Raw genomic sequence first — 20,185 nt, forward strand, 5'->3', positions numbered from 1 at the left:
GTACTCACCCATTGGAGGTGCCCAGGTTGGCAGAGCCCAGAGAGGAACCCAACTTCCTGCTGTCCCACAGTCTCACCTCCCGACCCCGCATCTGAACACATAATCATGTAGAGTTTAATAAATACACTTTAACACACACACACACACACACACACACACACACACACACACACACACACACTTAAAAATGTGTGTGTAGTAATGTCGTCACCTGATCGAAGCCAGTGGTCAGTATGTGGTCAGAGTCCTTGACCCAAAGGATTCGAGAGTCCTTGTTACTCTGAAGTCCCTGGGCACTCTGTAGAGACACACAGGAGGACACAGAGTTTGATTGAATACCTGGGTTAGGTTAAGGTCACAGACAGAGAGGCTATGAGAGAGACACATTGAGCAACTTGTTATGGCTAAGAGTCATGATGTTTGACAGCAAATATGACTCATAAACAACATGGTAGTAGAGGTGAAGACGTCAGTTACAGTAGTAGAGGTGAAGACGTCACAGATACAGTAGTAGAGGTGAAGACGTCACAGTTACAGTAGTAGAGGTGAAGACGTCACAGTTACAGTAGTAGAGGTGAAGACGTCACAGTTACAGTAGTAGAGGTGAAGACGTCACAGATAAAGTAGTAGAGGTGAAGACGTCACAGATACAGTAGTAGAGGTGAAGACGTCAGTTACAGTAGTAGAGGTGAAGACGTCACAGTTACAGTAGTAGAGGTGAAGACGTCACAGTTACAGTAGTAGAGGTGAAGACGTCACAGTTACAGTAGTAGAGGTGAAGACGTCAGTTACAGTAGTAGAGGTGAAGACGTCAGTTACAGTAGTAGAGGTGTAGACGTCAGTTACAGTAGTAGAGGTGAAGACGTCACAGTTACAGTAGTAGAGGTGAAGACGTCACAGATACAGTAGTAGAGGTGAAGACGTCACAGTTACAGTAGTAGAGGTGAAGACGTCACAGTTACAGTAGTAGAGGTGAAGACGTCAGTTACAGTAGTAGAGGTGAAGACGTCACAGTTACAGTAGTAGAGGTGAAGACGTCAGTTACAGTAGTAGAGGTGAAGACGTCAGTTACAGTAGTAGAGGTGAAGACGTCAGTTACAGTAGTAGAGGTGAAGACATCACAGTTACAGTAGTAGAGGTGAAGACGTCAGTTACAGTATAGAGGTGAAGACGTCACAGTTACAGTAGTAGAGGTGAAGACGTCACAGTTACAGTAGTAGAGGTGAAGGCGTCACAGATACAGTAGTAGAGGTGTAGACGTCAGTTACAGTAGTAGAGGTGAAGACGTCACAGTTACAGTAGTAGAGGTGAAGACGTCACAGATACAGTAGTAGAGGTGAAGACGTCACAGTTACAGTAGTAGAGGTGAAGACGTCACAGTTACAGTAGTAGAGGTGAAGACGTCAGTTACAGTAGTAGAGGTGAAGACGTCACAGTTACAGTAGTAGAGGTGAAGACGTCACAGATACAGTAGTAGAGGTGAAGACGTCACAGATACAGTAGTAGAGGTGAAGACGTCACAGATACAGTAGTAGAGGTGAAGACGTCACAGTTACAGTAGTAGAGGTGAAGACGTCACAGTTACAGTAGTAGAGGTGAAGACGTCAGTTACAGTAGTAGAGGTGAAGACGTCAGTTACAGTAGTAGAGGTGAAGACGTCACAGATACAGTAGTAGAGGTGAAGACGTCACAGTTACAGTAGTAGAGGTGAAGACGTCACAGATACAGTAGTAGAGGTGAAGACGTCACAGATACAGTAGTAGAGGTGAAGACGTCAGTTACAGTAGTAGAGGTGAAGACGTCACAGTTACAGTAGTAGAGGTGAAGACGTCACAGTTACAGTAGTAGAGGTGAAGACGTCACAGTTACAGTAGTAGAGGTGAAGACGTCAGTTACAGTAGTAGAGGTGAAGACGTCAGTTACAGTAGTAGAGGTGTAGACGTCAGTTACAGTAGTAGAGGTGAAGACGTCACAGTTACAGTAGTAGAGGTGAAGACGTCACAGATACAGTAGTAGAGGTGAAGACGTCACAGTTACAGTAGTAGAGGTGAAGACGTCACAGTTACAGTAGTAGAGGTGAAGACGTCAGTTACAGTAGTAGAGGTGAAGACGTCACAGTTACAGTAGTAGAGGTGAAGACGTCACAGTTACAGTAGTAGAGGTGAAGACGTCAGTTACAGTAGTAGAGGTGAAGACGTCAGTTACAGTAGTAGAGGTGAAGACGTCAGTTACAGTAGTAGAGGTGAAGACATCACAGTTACAGTAGTAGAGGTGAAGACGTCAGTTACAGTATAGAGGTGAAGACGTCACAGTTACAGTAGTAGAGGTGAAGACGTCACAGTTACAGTAGTAGAGGTGAAGGCGTCACAGATACAGTAGTAGAGGTGTAGACGTCAGTTACAGTAGTAGAGGTGAAGACGTCACAGTTACAGTAGTAGAGGTGAAGACGTCACAGATACAGTAGTAGAGGTGAAGACGTCACAGTTACAGTAGTAGAGGTGAAGACGTCACAGTTACAGTAGTAGAGGTGAAGACGTCAGTTACAGTAGTAGAGGTGAAGACGTCACAGTTACAGTAGTAGAGGTGAAGACGTCACAGATACAGTAGTAGAGGTGAAGACGTCACAGATACAGTAGTAGAGGTGAAGACGTCACAGATACAGTAGTAGAGGTGAAGACGTCACAGTTACAGTAGTAGAGGTGAAGACGTCACAGTTACAGTAGTAGAGGTGAAGACGTCAGTTACAGTAGTAGAGGTGAAGACGTCAGTTACAGTAGTAGAGGTGAAGACGTCACAGATACAGTAGTAGAGGTGAAGACGTCAGTTACAGTAGTAGAGGTGAAGACGTCAGTTACAGTAGTAGAGGTGAAGACGTCAGTTACAGTAGTAGAGGTGAAGACGTCACAGATACAGTAGTAGAGGTGAAGACGTCACAGATACAGTAGTAGAGGTGAAGACGTCAGTTACAGTAGTAGAGGTGAAGACGTCAGTTACAGTAGTAGAGGTGAAGACGTCACAGTTACAGTAGTAGAGGTGAAGACGTCAGATACAGTAGTAGAGGTGAAGACGTCAGTTACAGTAGTAGAGGTGAAGACGTCACAGTTACAGTAGTAGAGGTGAAGACGTCACAGTTACAGAAGTAGAGGTGAAGACGTCACAGTTACAGTAGTAGAGGTGAAGACGTCACAGATACAGTAGTAGAGGTGAAGACGTCACAGATACAGTAGTAGAGGTGAAGACGTCAGTTACAGTAGTAGAGGTGAAGACGTCACAGTTACAGTAGTAGAGGTGAAGACGTCACAGATACAGTAGTAGAGGTGAAGACGTCACAGTTACAGTAGTAGAGGTGAAGACGTCACAGATACAGTAGTAGAGGTGAAGACGTCACAGATACAGTAGTAGAGGTGAAGACGTCAGTTACAGTAGTAGAGGTGAAGACGTCACAGTTACAGTAGTAGAGGTGAAGACGTCACAGTTACAGTAGTAGAGGTGAAGACGTCACAGTTACAGTAGTAGAGGTGAAGACGTCAGTTACAGTAGTAGAGGTGAAGACGTCAGTTACAGTAGTAGAGGTGTAGACGTCACAGTTACAGTAGTAGAGGTGAAGACGTCACAGTTACAGTAGTAGAGGTGAAGACGTCACAGATACAGTAGTAGAGGTGAAGACGTCACAGTTACAGTAGTAGAGGTGAAGACGTCACAGTTACAGTAGTAGAGGTGAAGACGTCAGTTACAGTAGTAGAGGTGAAGACGTCACAGTTACAGTAGTAGAGGTGAAGACGTCACAGTTACAGTAGTAGAGGTGAAGACGTCAGTTACAGTAGTAGAGGTGAAGACGTCAGTTACAGTAGTAGAGGTGAAGACGTCAGTTACAGTAGTAGAGGTGAAGACATCACAGTTACAGTAGTAGAGGTGAAGACGTCAGTTACAGTATAGAGGTGAAGACGTCACAGTTACAGTAGTAGAGGTGAAGACGTCACAGTTACAGTAGTAGAGGTGAAGGCGTCACAGATACAGTAGTAGAGGTGTAGACGTCAGTTACAGTAGTAGAGGTGAAGGCGTCACAGTTACAGTAGTAGAGGTGAAGACGTCACAGATACAGTAGTAGAGGTGAAGACGTCACAGTTACAGTAGTAGAGGTGAAGACGTCACAGTTACAGTAGTAGAGGTGAAGACGTCAGTTACAGTAGTAGAGGTGAAGACGTCACAGTTACAGTAGTAGAGGTGAAGACGTCACAGATACAGTAGTAGAGGTGAAGACGTCACAGATACAGTAGTAGAGGTGAAGACGTCACAGATACAGTAGTAGAGGTGAAGACGTCACAGTTACAGTAGTAGAGGTGAAGACGTCACAGTTACAGTAGTAGAGGTGAAGACGTCAGTTACAGTAGTAGAGGTGAAGACGTCACAGATACAGTAGTAGAGGTGAAGACGTCACAGATACAGTAGTAGAGGTGAAGACGTCACAGTTACAGTAGTAGAGGTGAAGACGTCACAGTTACAGTAGTAGAGGTGAAGACGTCAGTTACAGTAGTAGAGGTGAAGACGTCAGTTACAGTAGTAGAGGTGAAGACGTCACAGATACAGTAGTAGAGGTGAAGACGTCAGTTACAGTAGTAGAGGTGAAGACGTCAGTTACAGTAGTAGAGGTGAAGACGTCAGTTACAGTAGTAGAGGTGAAGACGTCACAGATACAGTAGTAGAGGTGAAGACGTCACAGATACAGTAGTAGAGGTGAAGACGTCAGTTACAGTAGTAGAGGTGAAGACGTCAGTTACAGTAGTAGAGGTGAAGACGTCACAGTTACAGTAGTAGAGGTGAAGACGTCAGATACAGTAGTAGAGGTGAAGACGTCAGTTACAGTAGTAGAGGTGAAGACGTCACAGTTACAGTAGTAGAGGTGAAGACGTCACAGTTACAGAAGTAGAGGTGAAGACGTCACAGTTACAGTAGTAGAGGTGAAGACGTCACAGATACAGTAGTAGAGGTGAAGACGTCACAGATACAGTAGTAGAGGTGAAGACGTCAGTTACAGTAGTAGAGGTGAAGACGTCACAGTTACAGTAGTAGAGGTGAAGACGTCACAGATACAGTAGTAGAGGTGAAGACGTCACAGTTACAGTAGTAGAGGTGAAGACGTCACAGATACAGTAGTAGAGGTGAAGACGTCACAGATACAGTAGTAGAGGTGAAGACGTCAGTTACAGTAGTAGAGGTGAAGACGTCACAGTTACAGTAGTAGAGGTGAAGACGTCACAGTTACAGTAGTAGAGGTGAAGACGTCACAGTTACAGTAGTAGAGGTGAAGACGTCAGTTACAGTAGTAGAGGTGAAGACGTCAGTTACAGTAGTAGAGGTGTAGACGTCACAGTTACAGTAGTAGAGGTGAAGACGTCACAGTTACAGTAGTAGAGGTGAAGACGTCACAGATACAGTAGTAGAGGTGAAGACGTCACAGTTACAGTAGTAGAGGTGAAGACGTCACAGTTACAGTAGTAGAGGTGAAGACGTCAGTTACAGTAGTAGAGGTGAAGACGTCACAGTTACAGTAGTAGAGGTGAAGACGTCACAGTTACAGTAGTAGAGGTGAAGACGTCAGTTACAGTAGTAGAGGTGAAGACGTCAGTTACAGTAGTAGAGGTGAAGACGTCAGTTACAGTAGTAGAGGTGAAGACATCACAGTTACAGTAGTAGAGGTGAAGACGTCAGTTACAGTATAGAGGTGAAGACGTCACAGTTACAGTAGTAGAGGTGAAGACGTCACAGTTACAGTAGTAGAGGTGAAGGCGTCACAGATACAGTAGTAGAGGTGTAGACGTCAGTTACAGTAGTAGAGGTGAAGGCGTCACAGTTACAGTAGTAGAGGTGAAGACGTCACAGATACAGTAGTAGAGGTGAAGACGTCACAGTTACAGTAGTAGAGGTGAAGACGTCACAGTTACAGTAGTAGAGGTGAAGACGTCAGTTACAGTAGTAGAGGTGAAGACGTCACAGTTACAGTAGTAGAGGTGAAGACGTCACAGATACAGTAGTAGAGGTGAAGACGTCACAGATACAGTAGTAGAGGTGAAGACGTCACAGATACAGTAGTAGAGGTGAAGACGTCACAGTTACAGTAGTAGAGGTGAAGACGTCACAGTTACAGTAGTAGAGGTGAAGACGTCAGTTACAGTAGTAGAGGTGAAGACGTCAGTTACAGTAGTAGAGGTGAAGACGTCACAGATACAGTAGTAGAGGTGAAGACGTCAGTTACAGTAGTAGAGGTGAAGACGTCAGTTACAGTAGTAGAGGTGAAGACGTCAGTTACAGTAGTAGAGGTGAAGACGTCACAGATACAGTAGTAGAGGTGAAGACGTCACAGATACAGTAGTAGAGGTGAAGACGTCAGTTACAGTAGTAGAGGTGAAGACGTCAGTTACAGTAGTAGAGGTGAAGACGTCACAGTTACAGTAGTAGAGGTGAAGACGTCAGATACAGTAGTAGAGGTGAAGACGTCAGTTACAGTAGTAGAGGTGAAGACGTCACAGTTACAGTAGTAGAGGTGAAGACGTCACAGTTACAGAAGTAGAGGTGAAGACGTCACAGTTACAGTAGTAGAGGTGAAGACGTCAGTTACAGTAGTAGAGGTGAAGACGTCACAGTTACAGTAGTAGAGGTGAAGACGTCACAGTTACAGTAGTAGAGGTGAAGACGTCACAGATACAGTAGTAGAGGTGAAGACGTCACAGCTACAGTAGTAGAGGTGAAGACGTCAGTTACAGTAGTAGAGGTGAAGACGTCAGTTACAGTAGTAGAGGTGAAGACGTCACAGATACAGTAGTAGAGGTGAAGACGTCACAGTTACAGTAGTAGAGGTGAAGACGTCACAGCTACAGTAGTAGAGGTGAAGACGTCAGTTACAGTAGTAGAGGTGAAGACGTCAATTACAGTAGTAGAGGTGAAGACGTCACAGATACAGTAGTAGAGGTGAAGACGTCAGTTACAGTAGTAGAGGTGAAGACGTCACAGATACAGTAGTAGAGGTGAAGACGTCACAGATACAGTAGTAGAGGTGAAGACGTCAGTTACAGTAGTAGAGGTGAAGACGTCACAGTTACAGTAGTAGAGGTGAAGACGTCAGTTACAGTAGTAGAGGTGAAGACGTCACAGTTACAGTAGTAGAGGTGAAGACGTCACAGATACAGTAGTAGAGGTGAAGACGTCACAGATACAGTAGTAGAGGTGAAGACGTCACAGATACAGTAGTAGAGGTGAAGACGTCACAGTTACAGTAGTAGAGGTGAAGACGTCACAGTTACAGTAGTAGAGGTGAAGACGTCAGTTACAGTAGTAGAGGTGAAGACGTCAGTTACAGTAGTAGAGGTGAAGACGTCACAGATACAGTAGTAGAGGTGAAGACGTCAGTTACAGTAGTAGAGGTGAAGACGTCAGTTACAGTAGTAGAGGTGAAGACGTCAGTTACAGTAGTAGAGGTGAAGACGTCACAGATACAGTAGTAGAGGTGAAGACGTCACAGATACAGTAGTAGAGGTGAAGACGTCAGTTACAGTAGTAGAGGTGAAGACGTCAGTTACAGTAGTAGAGGTGAAGACGTCACAGTTACAGTAGTAGAGGTGAAGACGTCAGATACAGTAGTAGAGGTGAAGACGTCAGTTACAGTAGTAGAGGTGAAGACGTCACAGTTACAGTAGTAGAGGTGAAGACGTCACAGTTACAGAAGTAGAGGTGAAGACGTCACAGTTACAGTAGTAGAGGTGAAGACGTCAGTTACAGTAGTAGAGGTGAAGACGTCACAGTTACAGTAGTAGAGGTGAAGACGTCACAGCTACAGTAGTAGAGGTGAAGACGTCAGTTACAGTAGTAGAGGTGAAGACGTCAGTTACAGTAGTAGAGGTGAAGACGTCACAGATACAGTAGTAGAGGTGAAGACGTCACAGTTACAGTAGTAGAGGTGAAGACGTCACAGCTACAGTAGTAGAGGTGAAGACGTCAGTTACAGTAGTAGAGGTGAAGACGTCAATTACAGTAGTAGAGGTGAAGACGTCACAGATACAGTAGTAGAGGTGAAGACGTCAGTTACAGTAGTAGAGGTGAAGACGTCACAGATACAGTAGTAGAGGTGAAGACGTCACAGATACAGTAGTAGAGGTGAAGACGTCAGTTACAGTAGTAGAGGTGAAGACGTCACAGTTACAGTAGTAGAGGTAAAGACGTCACAGTTACAGTAGTAGAGGTGAAGACGTCAGTTACAGTAGTAGAGGTGAAGACGTCAGTTACAGTAGTAGAGGTGAAGACGTCAGTTACAGTAGTAGAGGTGAAGACGTCAGTTACAGTAGTAGAGGTGAAGACGTCACAGATACAGTAGTAGAGGTGAAGACGTCACAGCTACAGTAGTAGAGGTGAAGACGTCACAGTTACAGTAGTAGAGGTGAAGACGTCACAGATACAGTAGTAGAGGTGAAGACGTCACAGTTACAGTAGTAGAGGTGAAGACGTCACAGTTACAGTAGTAGAGGTGAAGACGTCACAGTTACAGTAGTAGAGGTGAAGACGTCACAGTTACAGTAGTAGAGGTGAAGACGTCACAGTTACAGTAGTAGAGGTGAAGACGTCAGTTACAGTAGTAGAGGTGAAGACGTCACAGATACAGTAGTAGAGGTGAAGACGTCAGTTACAGTAGTAGAGGTGAAGACGTCAGTTACAGTAGTAGAGGTGAAGACGTCACAGATACAGTAGTAGAGGTGAAGACGTCACAGTTACAGTAGTAGAGGTGAAGACGTCACAGCTACAGTAGTAGAGGTGAAGACGTCAGTTACAGTAGTAGAGGTGAAGACGTCAATTACAGTAGTAGAGGTGAAGACGTCACAGATACAGTAGTAGAGGTGAAGACGTCAGTTACAGTAGTAGAGGTGAAGACGTCACAGATACAGTAGTAGAGGTGAAGACGTCACAGATACAGTAGTAGAGGTGAAGACGTCAGTTACAGTAGTAGAGGTGAAGACGTCACAGTTACAGTAGTAGAGGTAAAGACGTCACAGTTACAGTAGTAGAGGTGAAGACGTCAGTTACAGTAGTAGAGGTGAAGACGTCAGTTACAGTAGTAGAGGTGAAGACGTCAGTTACAGTAGTAGAGGTGAAGACGTCAGTTACAGTAGTAGAGGTGAAGACGTCACAGATACAGTAGTAGAGGTGAAGACGTCACAGCTACAGTAGTAGAGGTGAAGACGTCACAGTTACAGTAGTAGAGGTGAAGACGTCACAGATACAGTAGTAGAGGTGAAGACGTCAGTTACAGTAGTAGAGGTGAAGACGTCACAGTTACAGTAGTAGAGGTGAAGACGTCACAGTTACAGTAGTAGAGGTGAAGACGTCACAGTTACAGTAGTAGAGGTGAAGACGTCACAGTTACAGTAGTAGAGGTGAAGACGTCAGTTACAGTAGTAGAGGTGAAGACGTCACAGATACAGTAGTAGAGGTGAAGACGTCAGTTACAGTAGTAGAGGTGAAGACATCACAGATACAGTAGTAGAGGTGAAGACGTCACAGATACAGTAGTAGAGGTGAAGACGTCAGTTACAGTAGTAGAGGTGAAGACGTCAGTTACAGTAGTAGAGGTGAAGACGTCACAGTTACAGTAGTAGAGGTGAAGACGTCACAGTTACAGTAGTAGAGGTGAAGACGTCAGTTACAGTAGTAGAGGTGAAGACGTCACAGTTACAGTAGTAGAGGTGAAGACGTCACAGTTACAGTAGTAGAGGTGAAGACGTCAGTTACAGTAGTAGAGGTGAAGACGTCAGTTACAGTAGTAGAGGTGAAGACGTCACAGTTACAGTAGTAGAGGTGAAGACGTCACAGTTACAGTAGTAGAGGTGAAGACGTCACAGTTACAGTAGTAGAGGTGAAGACGTCACAGCTACAGTAGTAGAGGTGAAGATGTCACAGTTACAGTAGTAGAGGTGAAGACGTCACAGATACAGTAGAGGTGAAGACGTCAGTTACAGTAGTAGAGGTGAAGACGTCACAGTTACAGTAGTAGAGGTGAAGACGTCACAGATACAGTAGAGGTGAAGACCATGCCCCAGGAATACCTGACATGATGACTCCTTGCTGTCCCCAGTCCACCTGACTGTGCTGCTGCTCCAGTTTCAACTATTCTGCCTTATTATTATTCGACCATGCTGGTCATTTATGAACATTTGAACATCTTGACCATGTTTTGTTATAATCTCCACCCGGCACAGCCAGAAGAGGACTGGCCACCCCACATAGCCTGGTTCCTCTCTAGGTTTCTTCCTAGGTTTTGGCCTTTCTAGGGAGTTTTTCCTAGCCACCGTGCTTCTTCACCTGCATTGCTTGCTGTTTGGGGTTTTAGGCTGGGTTTCTGTACAGCACTTTGAGATATCAGCTGATGTACGAAGGGCTATATAAAATAAATTTGATTGATTGATTGAGTTACAGTAGTAGAGGTGAAGACGTCAGTTACAGTAGTAGAGGTGAAGACGTCACAGATACAGTAGTAGAGGTGAAGACGTCACAGCTACAGTAGTAGAGGTGAAGACGTCACAGTTACAGTAGTAGAGGTGAAGACGTCACAGTTACAGTAGTAGAGGTGAAGACGTCACAGCTACAGTAGTAGAGGTGAAGACGTCAGTTACAGTAGTAGAGGTGAAGACGTCAGTTACAGTAGTAGAGGTGAAGACGTCACAGTTACAGTAGTAGAGGTGAAGACGTCACAGATACAGTAGTAGAGGTGAAGACGTCAGTTACAGTAGTAGAGGTGAAGACGTCAGTTAAAGTAGTAGAGGTGAAGACGTCACAGATACAGTAGTAGAGGTGAAGACGTCACAGTTACAGTAGTAGAGGTGAAGACGTCACAGTTACAGTAGTAGAGGTGAAGACGTCACAGTTACAGTAGTAGAGGTGAAGACGTCACAGTTACAGTAGTAGAGGTGAAGACGTCACAGTTACAGTAGTAGAGGTGAAGACGTCAGTTACAGTAGTAGAGGTGAAGACGTCACAGTTACAGTAGTAGAGGTGAAGACGTCACAGTTACAGTAGTAGAGGTGAAGACGTCACAGTTACAGTAGTAGAGGTGAAGACGTCACAGCTACAGTAGTAGAGGTGAAGACTTCACAGCTACAGTAGTAGAGGTGAAGACGTCACAGTTACAGTAGTAGAGGTGAAGACGTCACAGTTACAGTAGTAGAGGTGAAGACGTCACAGTTACAGTAGTAGAGGTGAAGACGTCACAGTTACAGTAGTAGAGGTGAAGACGTCAGTTACAGTAGTAGAGGTGAAGACGTCACAAATACAGTAGTAGAGGTGAAGACGTCACAGTTACAGTAGTAGAGGTGAAGACGTCACAGTTACAGTAGTAGAGGTGAAGACGTCACAGTTACAGTAGTAGAGGTGAAGACGTCAGTTACAGTAGTAGAGGTGAAGACGTCAGTTACAGTAGTAGAGGTGAAGACGTCACAGATACAGTAGTAGAGGTGAAGACGTCACAGTTACAGTAGTAGAGGTGAAGACGTCACAGTTACAGTAGTAGAGGTGAAGACGTCACAGTTACAGTAGTAGAGGTGAAGACGTCAGTTACAGTAGTAGAGGTGAAGACGTGACAGATACAGTAGTAGAGGTGAAGACGTCACAGTTACAGTAGTAGAGGTGAAGACGTCAGTTACAGTAGTAGAGGTGAAGACGTCACAGATACAGTAGTAGAGGTGAAGACGTCACAGTTACAGTAGTAGAGGTGAAGACGTCACAGTTACAGTAGTAGAGGTGAAGACGTCACAGTTACAGTAGTAGAGGTGAAGACGTCACAGTTACAGTAGTAGAGGTGAAGACGTCAGTTACAGTAGTAGAGGTGAAGACGTCAGTTACAGTAGTAGAGGTGAAGACGTCACAGATACAGTAGTAGAGGTGATGACGTCACAGTTACAGTAGTAGAGGTGAAGACGTCACAGTTACAGTAGTAGAGGTGAAGACGTCAGTTACAGTAGTAGAGGTGAAGACGTGACAGATACAGTAGTAGAGGTGAAGACGTCACAGTTACAGTAGTAGAGGTGAAGACGTCAGTTACAGTAGTAGAGGTGAAGACGTCACAGATACAGTAGTAGAGGTGAAGACGTCACAGTTACAGTAGTAGAGGTGAAGACGTCACAGTTACAGTAGTAGAGGTGAAGACGTCACAGTTACAGTAGTAGAGGTGAAGACGTCACAGTTACAGTAGTAGAGGTGAAGACGTCAGTTACAGTAGTAGAGGTGAAGACGTCACAGATACAGTAGTAGATGAAGACTATACTACTACTATGCATCTTGCTCATAAACGTGTTGTTGACAGGGAAGGATATTGTGTGAGATCAACATTAAGATAATGACAAACAATGAGAGATCGTCTCAAAGGAGGATAGCCTGGAGAGGACAGTGACAACAGAGTGATTGACAGATTGACTCATCCAAACTGGAGGGGAAACAAGAGACTGTTCTCTAGTGCTGCTTGTGAGAGATTCACAGAGGTCAAACTAGGACTTGTCCAAATGAAATAATGAATGAAAGGCTTGTTATTGTTGTTGAACCAGATTAGGTGACTTCTGCCCCCGACACCAGGTTCTATTACTGCTATGACAGAGTCTCTATGTTACTGAAACACTGCTACCATGGAAATTGGTGTCAAAACAACACTGTTAGAACGTTAAAACAACATTGTTGCAACATAAGACAATATTAGACAGGGGTGCAGCTGCCCTGAAACTGACACAGGGTCAGGGAAGAGGAAGGATGTAACAACTGAGCTTAGCTTTTGCGTAACGGCACAGTAGGTGTCACAACAATGTTGTGAGAACGTTAGACATGGTTCCTGCTCCCTTGACACTGATACAGGGAAGAGGTAGAGTGACAACTGGAGTTAATTTAATGTTACAGTAGTTGTCACAACATGCCTAAAGATCTTCAGTGGAAACCGATGTCAAAACAACGTTGTTGGAATGTACCTCAGGGCTGCTGCTCCCCTGACAGTGATATGGGGTCAGGGAAATGGAAGGGTGACTAACAACAGAGGTTAGGTTGGCCTAATGATACAGATCTTTAAGTCTGAAAAACACAGACAACCCCCTGTTCATGTGTGTTCATGTGTGTTCATGTGTGTTCATGTCCGTCTGTCCGTCCGTCCGTCCTCATCCATATGTGTGTCTTCCCATGTCTGCCTGCATTTGTGTGTGTGTGTGTGTGTACAGTACTCCAGTTACGCTGAGAGCCTACTCTGGGCTTTGAGTTAACAGGCTCAGTGGAAGTTTCCACAAAGTAAGCCGCTGGGCTTGTCCCCCCCCAAATTACTGTTGTCGTTTTTTACCACCCGTCTGTCGCCGTGCCAACCCTCGGAGGAGCGTGACACCACAGCTGTGCAACAACAAGGAGAGGGTTGACACGTGTGTGTGCTGTGTGTGGTGACATCTCTAAAGAGGGCAGTCGTCGCCCGGGCGCTCGCACAGCGACACTAATCACCTCGTTGCAAGGCAGAGGAAAAACAAACACGTGGAATACCCGAGCTGCCGTGTAGTTAGTGTGACAAGGCCTCTAACTGTGAACTGTGGGAACCCCTCATTCAAGAAAATGGTTGAATCCCAAGGCTTGTTGTCATGTATGGGACTGAACCAACAGGTTTAAGAAAACAGGGGGTGCAAGTGGAGGAAAGAAAAAACTAATCTGAGCTGCCGTGTAGTGCAGAGCTTCTAGATTAAAGTTTGAGTGTCGGGCCGGGCCTCACTGTGAGAAGATCCCCCGTTTCAGAATGTGAGGCAGTCCCCAAGGTCATCCATCACATATGAGACTGAACCAACAGGTTGAAGAAAACAGGGGTGAAAATGAGACATAATGATCTGCTCAAAGAGCTCTCCACATGTGCAGGGTGGGACCCATCCCACATATGGGCCCTATCAGGTCTAATTAAAAGCCCACTTCCCCTCCTCCCCTGCTCTCCCCTCTCTGACGTCTCCCTCACCACACTCCCAGCCTTGTGGTTTGGGGATCAAGTGCTGAGGGGGATAGAAACATGGCCTGGTTCATCTCTACTTCTTCATTTAAACGCCTCATTGCGTTTTTCTCTCCATGGCTCTTCTCCACTGGTTACATACGGAGGACTCCAGTATTTATGCTGCAGTAGTTTATGTGTCGGGGGGCTAGGGTCAGTTTGTTATATCTGGAGTTACTTCTCCTGTCCTATTCAGTGTCCTGTATGAATTTAAGTGTGCTCTCTCTAATTCTCTCTTTCTTTCTCGGAGGACCTGAGCCCTAGGACCATGCCTCAGGACTACCTGACATGACGACTCCTTGCTGTCCCCAGTCCACCTGGCCGTGCTGCTGCTCCAGTTTCAACTGTTCTGCCTTATTATTATTGGACCATGCTGGTCATTTATGAACATTTGAACATCTTGGCCATGTTCTGTTATAATCTCCACCCGGCACAGCCAGAAGAGGACTGGCCACCCCTCATAGCCTGGTTCCTCTCTAGGTTTCTTCCTAAGTTTTGGCCTTTCTAGGGAGTTTTTCCTAGCCACCGTGCTTCTACACCTGCATTGCTTGCTGTTTGGGGTTTTAGGCTGGGTTTCTTTCTGTACAGCACTTTGAGATATCAGCTGATGTACGAAGGGCTATATAAATAAATTAGATTTTGACACACACACACACACACACACACACACACACACACACACACACACACACACAATCAAATAGACAAAACACACTAATGTGCACTCACACTCACACAATCCTTCAGCCATTTATAGATCTGGTTGGTTGCACAGTAATGTGAGAATTGACAGAGTGTAGAAGCTCAAGGCCTTGCGGGGGGATCGGTTGGTACAGGGAGGTGGACGTTAGTTACACTGTGGAAATGTGGTCTCTATTGATTTCAATGGGAAGGAATCCCAGTCGGTAGTCTCCCTCTCCCCTGGGCCATCACACCACACTATACACGGCCCAACCAAAACAAAGGGCTTGAGCCAGTTCAATACACCAGGCCAAGGCTGTGTGTGTGTGTGTGTAGTTGCTCTGCACCTACCATGGTCCTGTCCAAATCAACGTAGCATGAAGTGCATATATCATTATCATCAAGGTTACAGGTTTGATTGTGTGTTTGGCCCACCCCACACACACACACACACACACACACACACACACTTCAATAGAGCGGTCTTTAAAGTAAATCCTCAGATGTACTGTCTCTTGGAGCAGCATACCAGGTATTGTATCCAACACCATCTGTGAGGTATATGGAGAACCCAGCAGAATTGTTGGGGTCTTGTATCCAACACCACCTGTGAGGTATACGGAGAACTCAGCAGAAGTGTTGGGGTCTTGTATCCAACACCATCTGTGAGGTATATGTAGAACTCAGCAGAAGTGTTGGGGTCTTGTATCCAACACCACCTGTGAGGTATATGTAGAACTCAGCAGAAGTGTTGGGGTCTTGTATCCAACACCACCTGTGAGGTATATGTAGAACTCAGCAGAATTGTTGGGGTCTTGTATCCAACACCACCTGTGAGGTATATGGAGAACTCAGCAGAAGTGTTGGGGTCTTGTATCCAACACCATCTGTGAGGTATATGTAGAACTCAGCAGAAGTGTTGGGGTCTTGTATCCAACACCACCTGTGAGGTATATGGAGAACTCAGCAGAAGTGTTGGGGTCTTGTATCCAACACCATCTGTGAGGTATATGTAGAACTCAGCAGAAGTGTTGGGGTCTTGTATCCAACACCATCTGTGAGGTATATGTAGAACTCAGCAGAAGTGTTGGGGTCTTGTATCCAACACCATCTGTGAGGTATATGTAGAACTCAGCAGAAGTCCAAATATCTCCATCCCACTGGGGGACTATTAAACACATACCAAGCCAGATATTTCCTAAGCAACGTGGACACTAAACAAAGACAGAGATGATAACTCCTTAGTAAGATACACACCACAGCCACAATGAACGGGGGATGTTTCAAATGGTACAGTACCATGGCAATGCCTTATTCAGGTACAGTACATGTACTTATAATGTGTGTGTGGAGGGTCTGGTGGGTAGGGTGTGTGTGGAAGGGCTGGTGGGTAGGGTGTGTGTGGAGGGGCTGGTGGGTAGGGTGTGTGTGGAGGGGCTGGTGGGCAGGGTGTGTGTGGAGGGGCTGGTGGGCAGGGTGTGTGTGGAGGGGCTGGTGGGTAGGGTGTGTGTGGAGGGGCTGGTGGGCAGGGTGTGTGTGGAGGGGCTGGTGGGTAGGGTGTGTGTGGAGGGGCTGGTGGGTAGGGTGTGTGTGGAGGGGCTGGTGGGCAGGGTGTGTGTGGAGGGGCTGGTGGGTAGGGTGTGTGTGGAGGGGCTGGTGGGTAGGGTGTGTGTGGAGGGGCTGGTGGGTAGGGTGTGTGGAGGGGCTGGTGGGTAGGGTGTGTGTGGAGGGGCTGGTGGGTAGGGTGTGTGGAGGGGCTGGTGGGTAGGGTGTGGAGGGGCTGGTGGGTAGGGTGTGTGGAGGGTCTGGTGGGTAGGGTGTGTGTGGAGGGGCTGGTGGGTAGGGTGTGTGTGAAGGGGCTGGTGGGTAGGGTGTGTGTGAAGGGGCTGGTGGGTAGGGTGTGTGGAGGGGCTGGTGGGTAGGGTGTGTGTGGAGGCGCTGGTGGGTAGGGTGTGTGTGGAGGGGCTGGTGGGTAGGGTGTGTGTGGAGGGGCTGGTGGGTAGGGTGTGTGTGGTGGGGCTGGTGGGTACAGTGTGTGTGGAGGGTCTGGTGGGTACAGTGTGTGTGGAGGGTCTGGTGGGTACAGTGTGTGTGGAGGGTCTGGTGGGCAGGGTGTGTGTGGAGGGTCTGGTGGGCAGGGTGTCTGTGGAGAGGATGGTGGGTAGGGTGTGTGTGGAGGGGCTGGTGGGTAGGGTGTGTGTGGAGGGGCTGGTGGGTAGGGTGTGTGTGGAGGGTCTGGTGGGTACAGTGTGTGTGGAGGGGCTGGTGGGTAGGGTGTGTGTGGAGGGGCTGGTGGGTAGGGTGTGTGTGGAGGGGCTGGTGGGTACAGTGTGTGTGTCTCATATGCTTCCTCTGGGTGAATATTATGACAGATAGGAATGTCTGTAGAGGGAGGGGTTCATGACGAATGGAGAGCTCATAGCATGGATTTAATAAATGAGAGAGAGAGAGAGAGAGAGAGAGAGAGAGGTACAGAGAGAGAGGTACAGAGAGAGAGAGGTACAGAGAGAGAGAGGTACAGAGAGAGAGAGAGGTACAGAGAGAGCGAGAGAGAGAGCGAGCGCGAGAGAGAGCGTTGCGTTCTACAACCAGCTCTTCTCCTCTGTGTTCTATAACCAGCTCTTCTTCTCTGTGTTCTACAACCATCTCTTCTCCTCTGTGTTCTATAACCAGCTCTTCTTATCTGTGTTCTACAACCGTCTCTTCTCCTCTGTGTTCTACAACCATCTCTTCTCCTCTGTGTTCTATAACCAGCTCTTCTCCTCTGTGTTCTATAACCAGCTCTTCTCCTCTGTGTTCTACAACCATCTCTTCTGTGTTCTACAACCATCTCTTCTCCTCTGTGTTCTATAACCAGCTCTTCTCCTCTGTGTTCTATAACCAGCTCTTCTCCTCTGTGTTCTATAACCAGCTCTTCTCCTCTGTGTTCTACAACCAGCTCTTCTCCTCTGTGTTCTACAACCATCTCTTCTCCTCTGTGTTCTATAACCAGCTCTTCTCCTCTGTGTTCTATAACCAGCTCTTCTCCTCTGTGTTCTATAACCAGCTCTTCTCCTCTGTGTTCTATAACCAGCTCTTCTCCTCTGTGTTCTATAACCAGCTCTTCTCCTCTGTGTTCTATAACCAGTTCTTCTCCTCTGTGTTCTATAACCAGCTCTTCTCCTCTGTGTTCTATAACCAGCTCTTCTCCTCTGTGTTCTATAACCAGCTCTTCTCCTCTGTGGGTGACAGGGTCATTAAAACATCACGTTGGGACACTGGCCAAACTCAGAGAGACTTTGACTCTGGCTCTGACTATTGTACAGTACTTTCTCTTGGTTGGTGTTGAATGTTGCCATAACGTTAGGGCAGTGTTGTCTGAAAGCAGTAGTGTTGATCCTCATTCTTACTGGCTGCCACTGTGTACCAGTGGATGAAACAAGCTGTTTTAACACAGGAGACCTGTCAACAGAACTGTCTCATTGTGTTTAACGTATTATCTATCAGCTCTGTCTGTTGTTGTGATAACTGACATGTCTCACAGCAACTAAATGACTTAGTAATAACTGACATATCTCACAGCAACTAAATGACTAAGTAATAACTGACATGTCCCACAGCAACTAAATGACTTAGTAATAACTGACATATCTCACAGCAACTAAATGACTTAGTAATAACTGACAAGTCCCACAGCAACTAAATGACTAAGTAATAACTGACATGTCCCACAGCAACTAAATTACTTAGTAATAACTGACATGTCCCACAGCAACTAAATGACTTAGTAATAACTGACATGTCCCACAGCAACTAAATGACTTAGTAATAACTGACATGTCCCACAGCAACTAAATGACTTAGTAAACTAAATGCCTTGTTTTTAGGATACTCCCAGGCCTGAGCTGGGGAGATGCCCAAATGGCGCAGGCCGGACAATGACGCGTCGCCAAGACAGACACAGACACAGACACACACACACACCTCTGTCATAATCTCTTTGCTCATTTTCCTCAGGTAAAGTAACACCGTGCTAAGAAGAGACCCGGCCTAAAGATATAGCCTTGGCAACATATGCCTTACATCAAATCTAAAAAGACGTGCCTTGACCTAAATGACAGGGTAGACTAGAGGGCAGTCTCAGCCAGATGTCCCCCTGTGTCTAGGCTCTTGTGACAGAGTTACGTACACGCAAGATTCCATTCTGGGTGCCGAGATTACCCTCTGTCTGACCTGTACAAAGTATCTGCATCCCAAATGGCACCCTATTCCCTACGTAGTGCACTACTTTTGACCAGAGCACTATGGGCCCTTGGGATCGGGTCAAAAGCAGTGCAGAGAAGTGTGCAATTTGAGACAGAGCCAATGTAATTTACCATGACAGCAGCTTTCAACAGACAGCTCCAGGATTGAAGGCAAATAAACGGCAGTAATATCAAACAGAACCCTGTGCATGCATACACACACACACACGCACACTAGCCCTACATCTAACAGTCTGACGGTGATGATGTCACTGTGTTCGTTGTCCACACCAGATCTGATGGCACGCGTGCCTGACAGAGTCTCAGACACATGGTGATGTCATAATTCAGCAGCGCTCGCTGACAGCAGCGGCAGTGGTTGTGCAGCGGTGTGTGTGTGTGTTTGTGTGTGGGGGGGGGGGGGGGGGACACTCAGGAGGCCAGGGGGGACCAGAGTTATCCATCAGGCTATAGAGCTCCCCCTTCCTTCCCAGTCTCCCTCCTGTCTCCCCAAAAACGGTGTTTCAGATTTAGGGTAGGGGACCTTGCCTGGCGGCCACTCAACCTACAGAGAGCAGGGCTGCTGCTGACATCACAGGGCCTACAGAGAGCAGGGCTGCTGCTGACATCACAGGGCCTACAGAGAGCAGGGCTGCTGCTGACACCACAGGGCCCACAGAGAGCAGGGCTGCTGCTGACACCACAGGGCCCACAGAGAGCAGGGCTGCTGCTGACACCACAGGGCCCACAGAGAGCAGGGCTGCTGCTGACACCACAGGGCCCACAGAGAGCAGGGCTGCTGCTGACACCACAGGGCCCACAGAGAGCAGGGCTGCTGCTGACATCACAGGGCCCACAGAGAGCAGGGCTGCTGCTGACACCACAGGGCCCACAGAGAGCAGGGCTGCTGCTGACATCACAGGGCCTACAGAGAGCAGGGCTGCTGCTGACATCACAGGGCCTACAGAGAGCAGGGCTGCTGCTGACACCACAGGGCCCACAGAGAGCAGGGCTGCTGCTGACACCACAGGGCCTACAGAGAGCAGGGCTGCTGCTGACACCACAGGGCCCACAGAGAGCAGGGCTGCTGCTGACACCACAGGGCCCACAGAGGACACAGCATCTGGACATCAGGCTGTCTAGAGAAACGAGTGGTATGTTTTCCTTAGCAGCAGAACAAAGATAAACACAAAGGTCTGAGTTGTAGGAATCCAGGGAGTGAAGGAGGAGGGAGAGAGTGATGGTGCGTGACTTG

At 46.9% G+C, this 20,185-nt stretch overlaps 1 protein-coding gene across 1 annotated transcript in view; it reads right to left on the reverse strand.

Annotated features, from left to right (window-relative positions):
* The window catches only part of LOC110485259 (coronin-7-like), a 288,889-nt gene that overhangs the window by 197,825 nt on the left and 70,879 nt on the right, over nt 1-20,185 (reverse strand). Inside the window, exons 8-9 of the mRNA XM_036939103.1 lie at nt 212-298; nt 9-91 (exon numbers count right to left, since the gene is read on the reverse strand). Of these exons, the coding sequence (XP_036794998.1) occupies nt 9-91; nt 212-298 (170 nt within the window). The remainder of the gene's footprint in view (nt 1-8; nt 92-211; nt 299-20,185) is intronic.

This window comes from Oncorhynchus mykiss, chromosome 12 (genome assembly GCF_013265735.2).
Source record: "Oncorhynchus mykiss isolate Arlee chromosome 12, USDA_OmykA_1.1, whole genome shotgun sequence".
Lineage (NCBI taxonomy): Eukaryota > Metazoa > Chordata > Actinopteri > Salmoniformes > Salmonidae > Oncorhynchus > Oncorhynchus mykiss.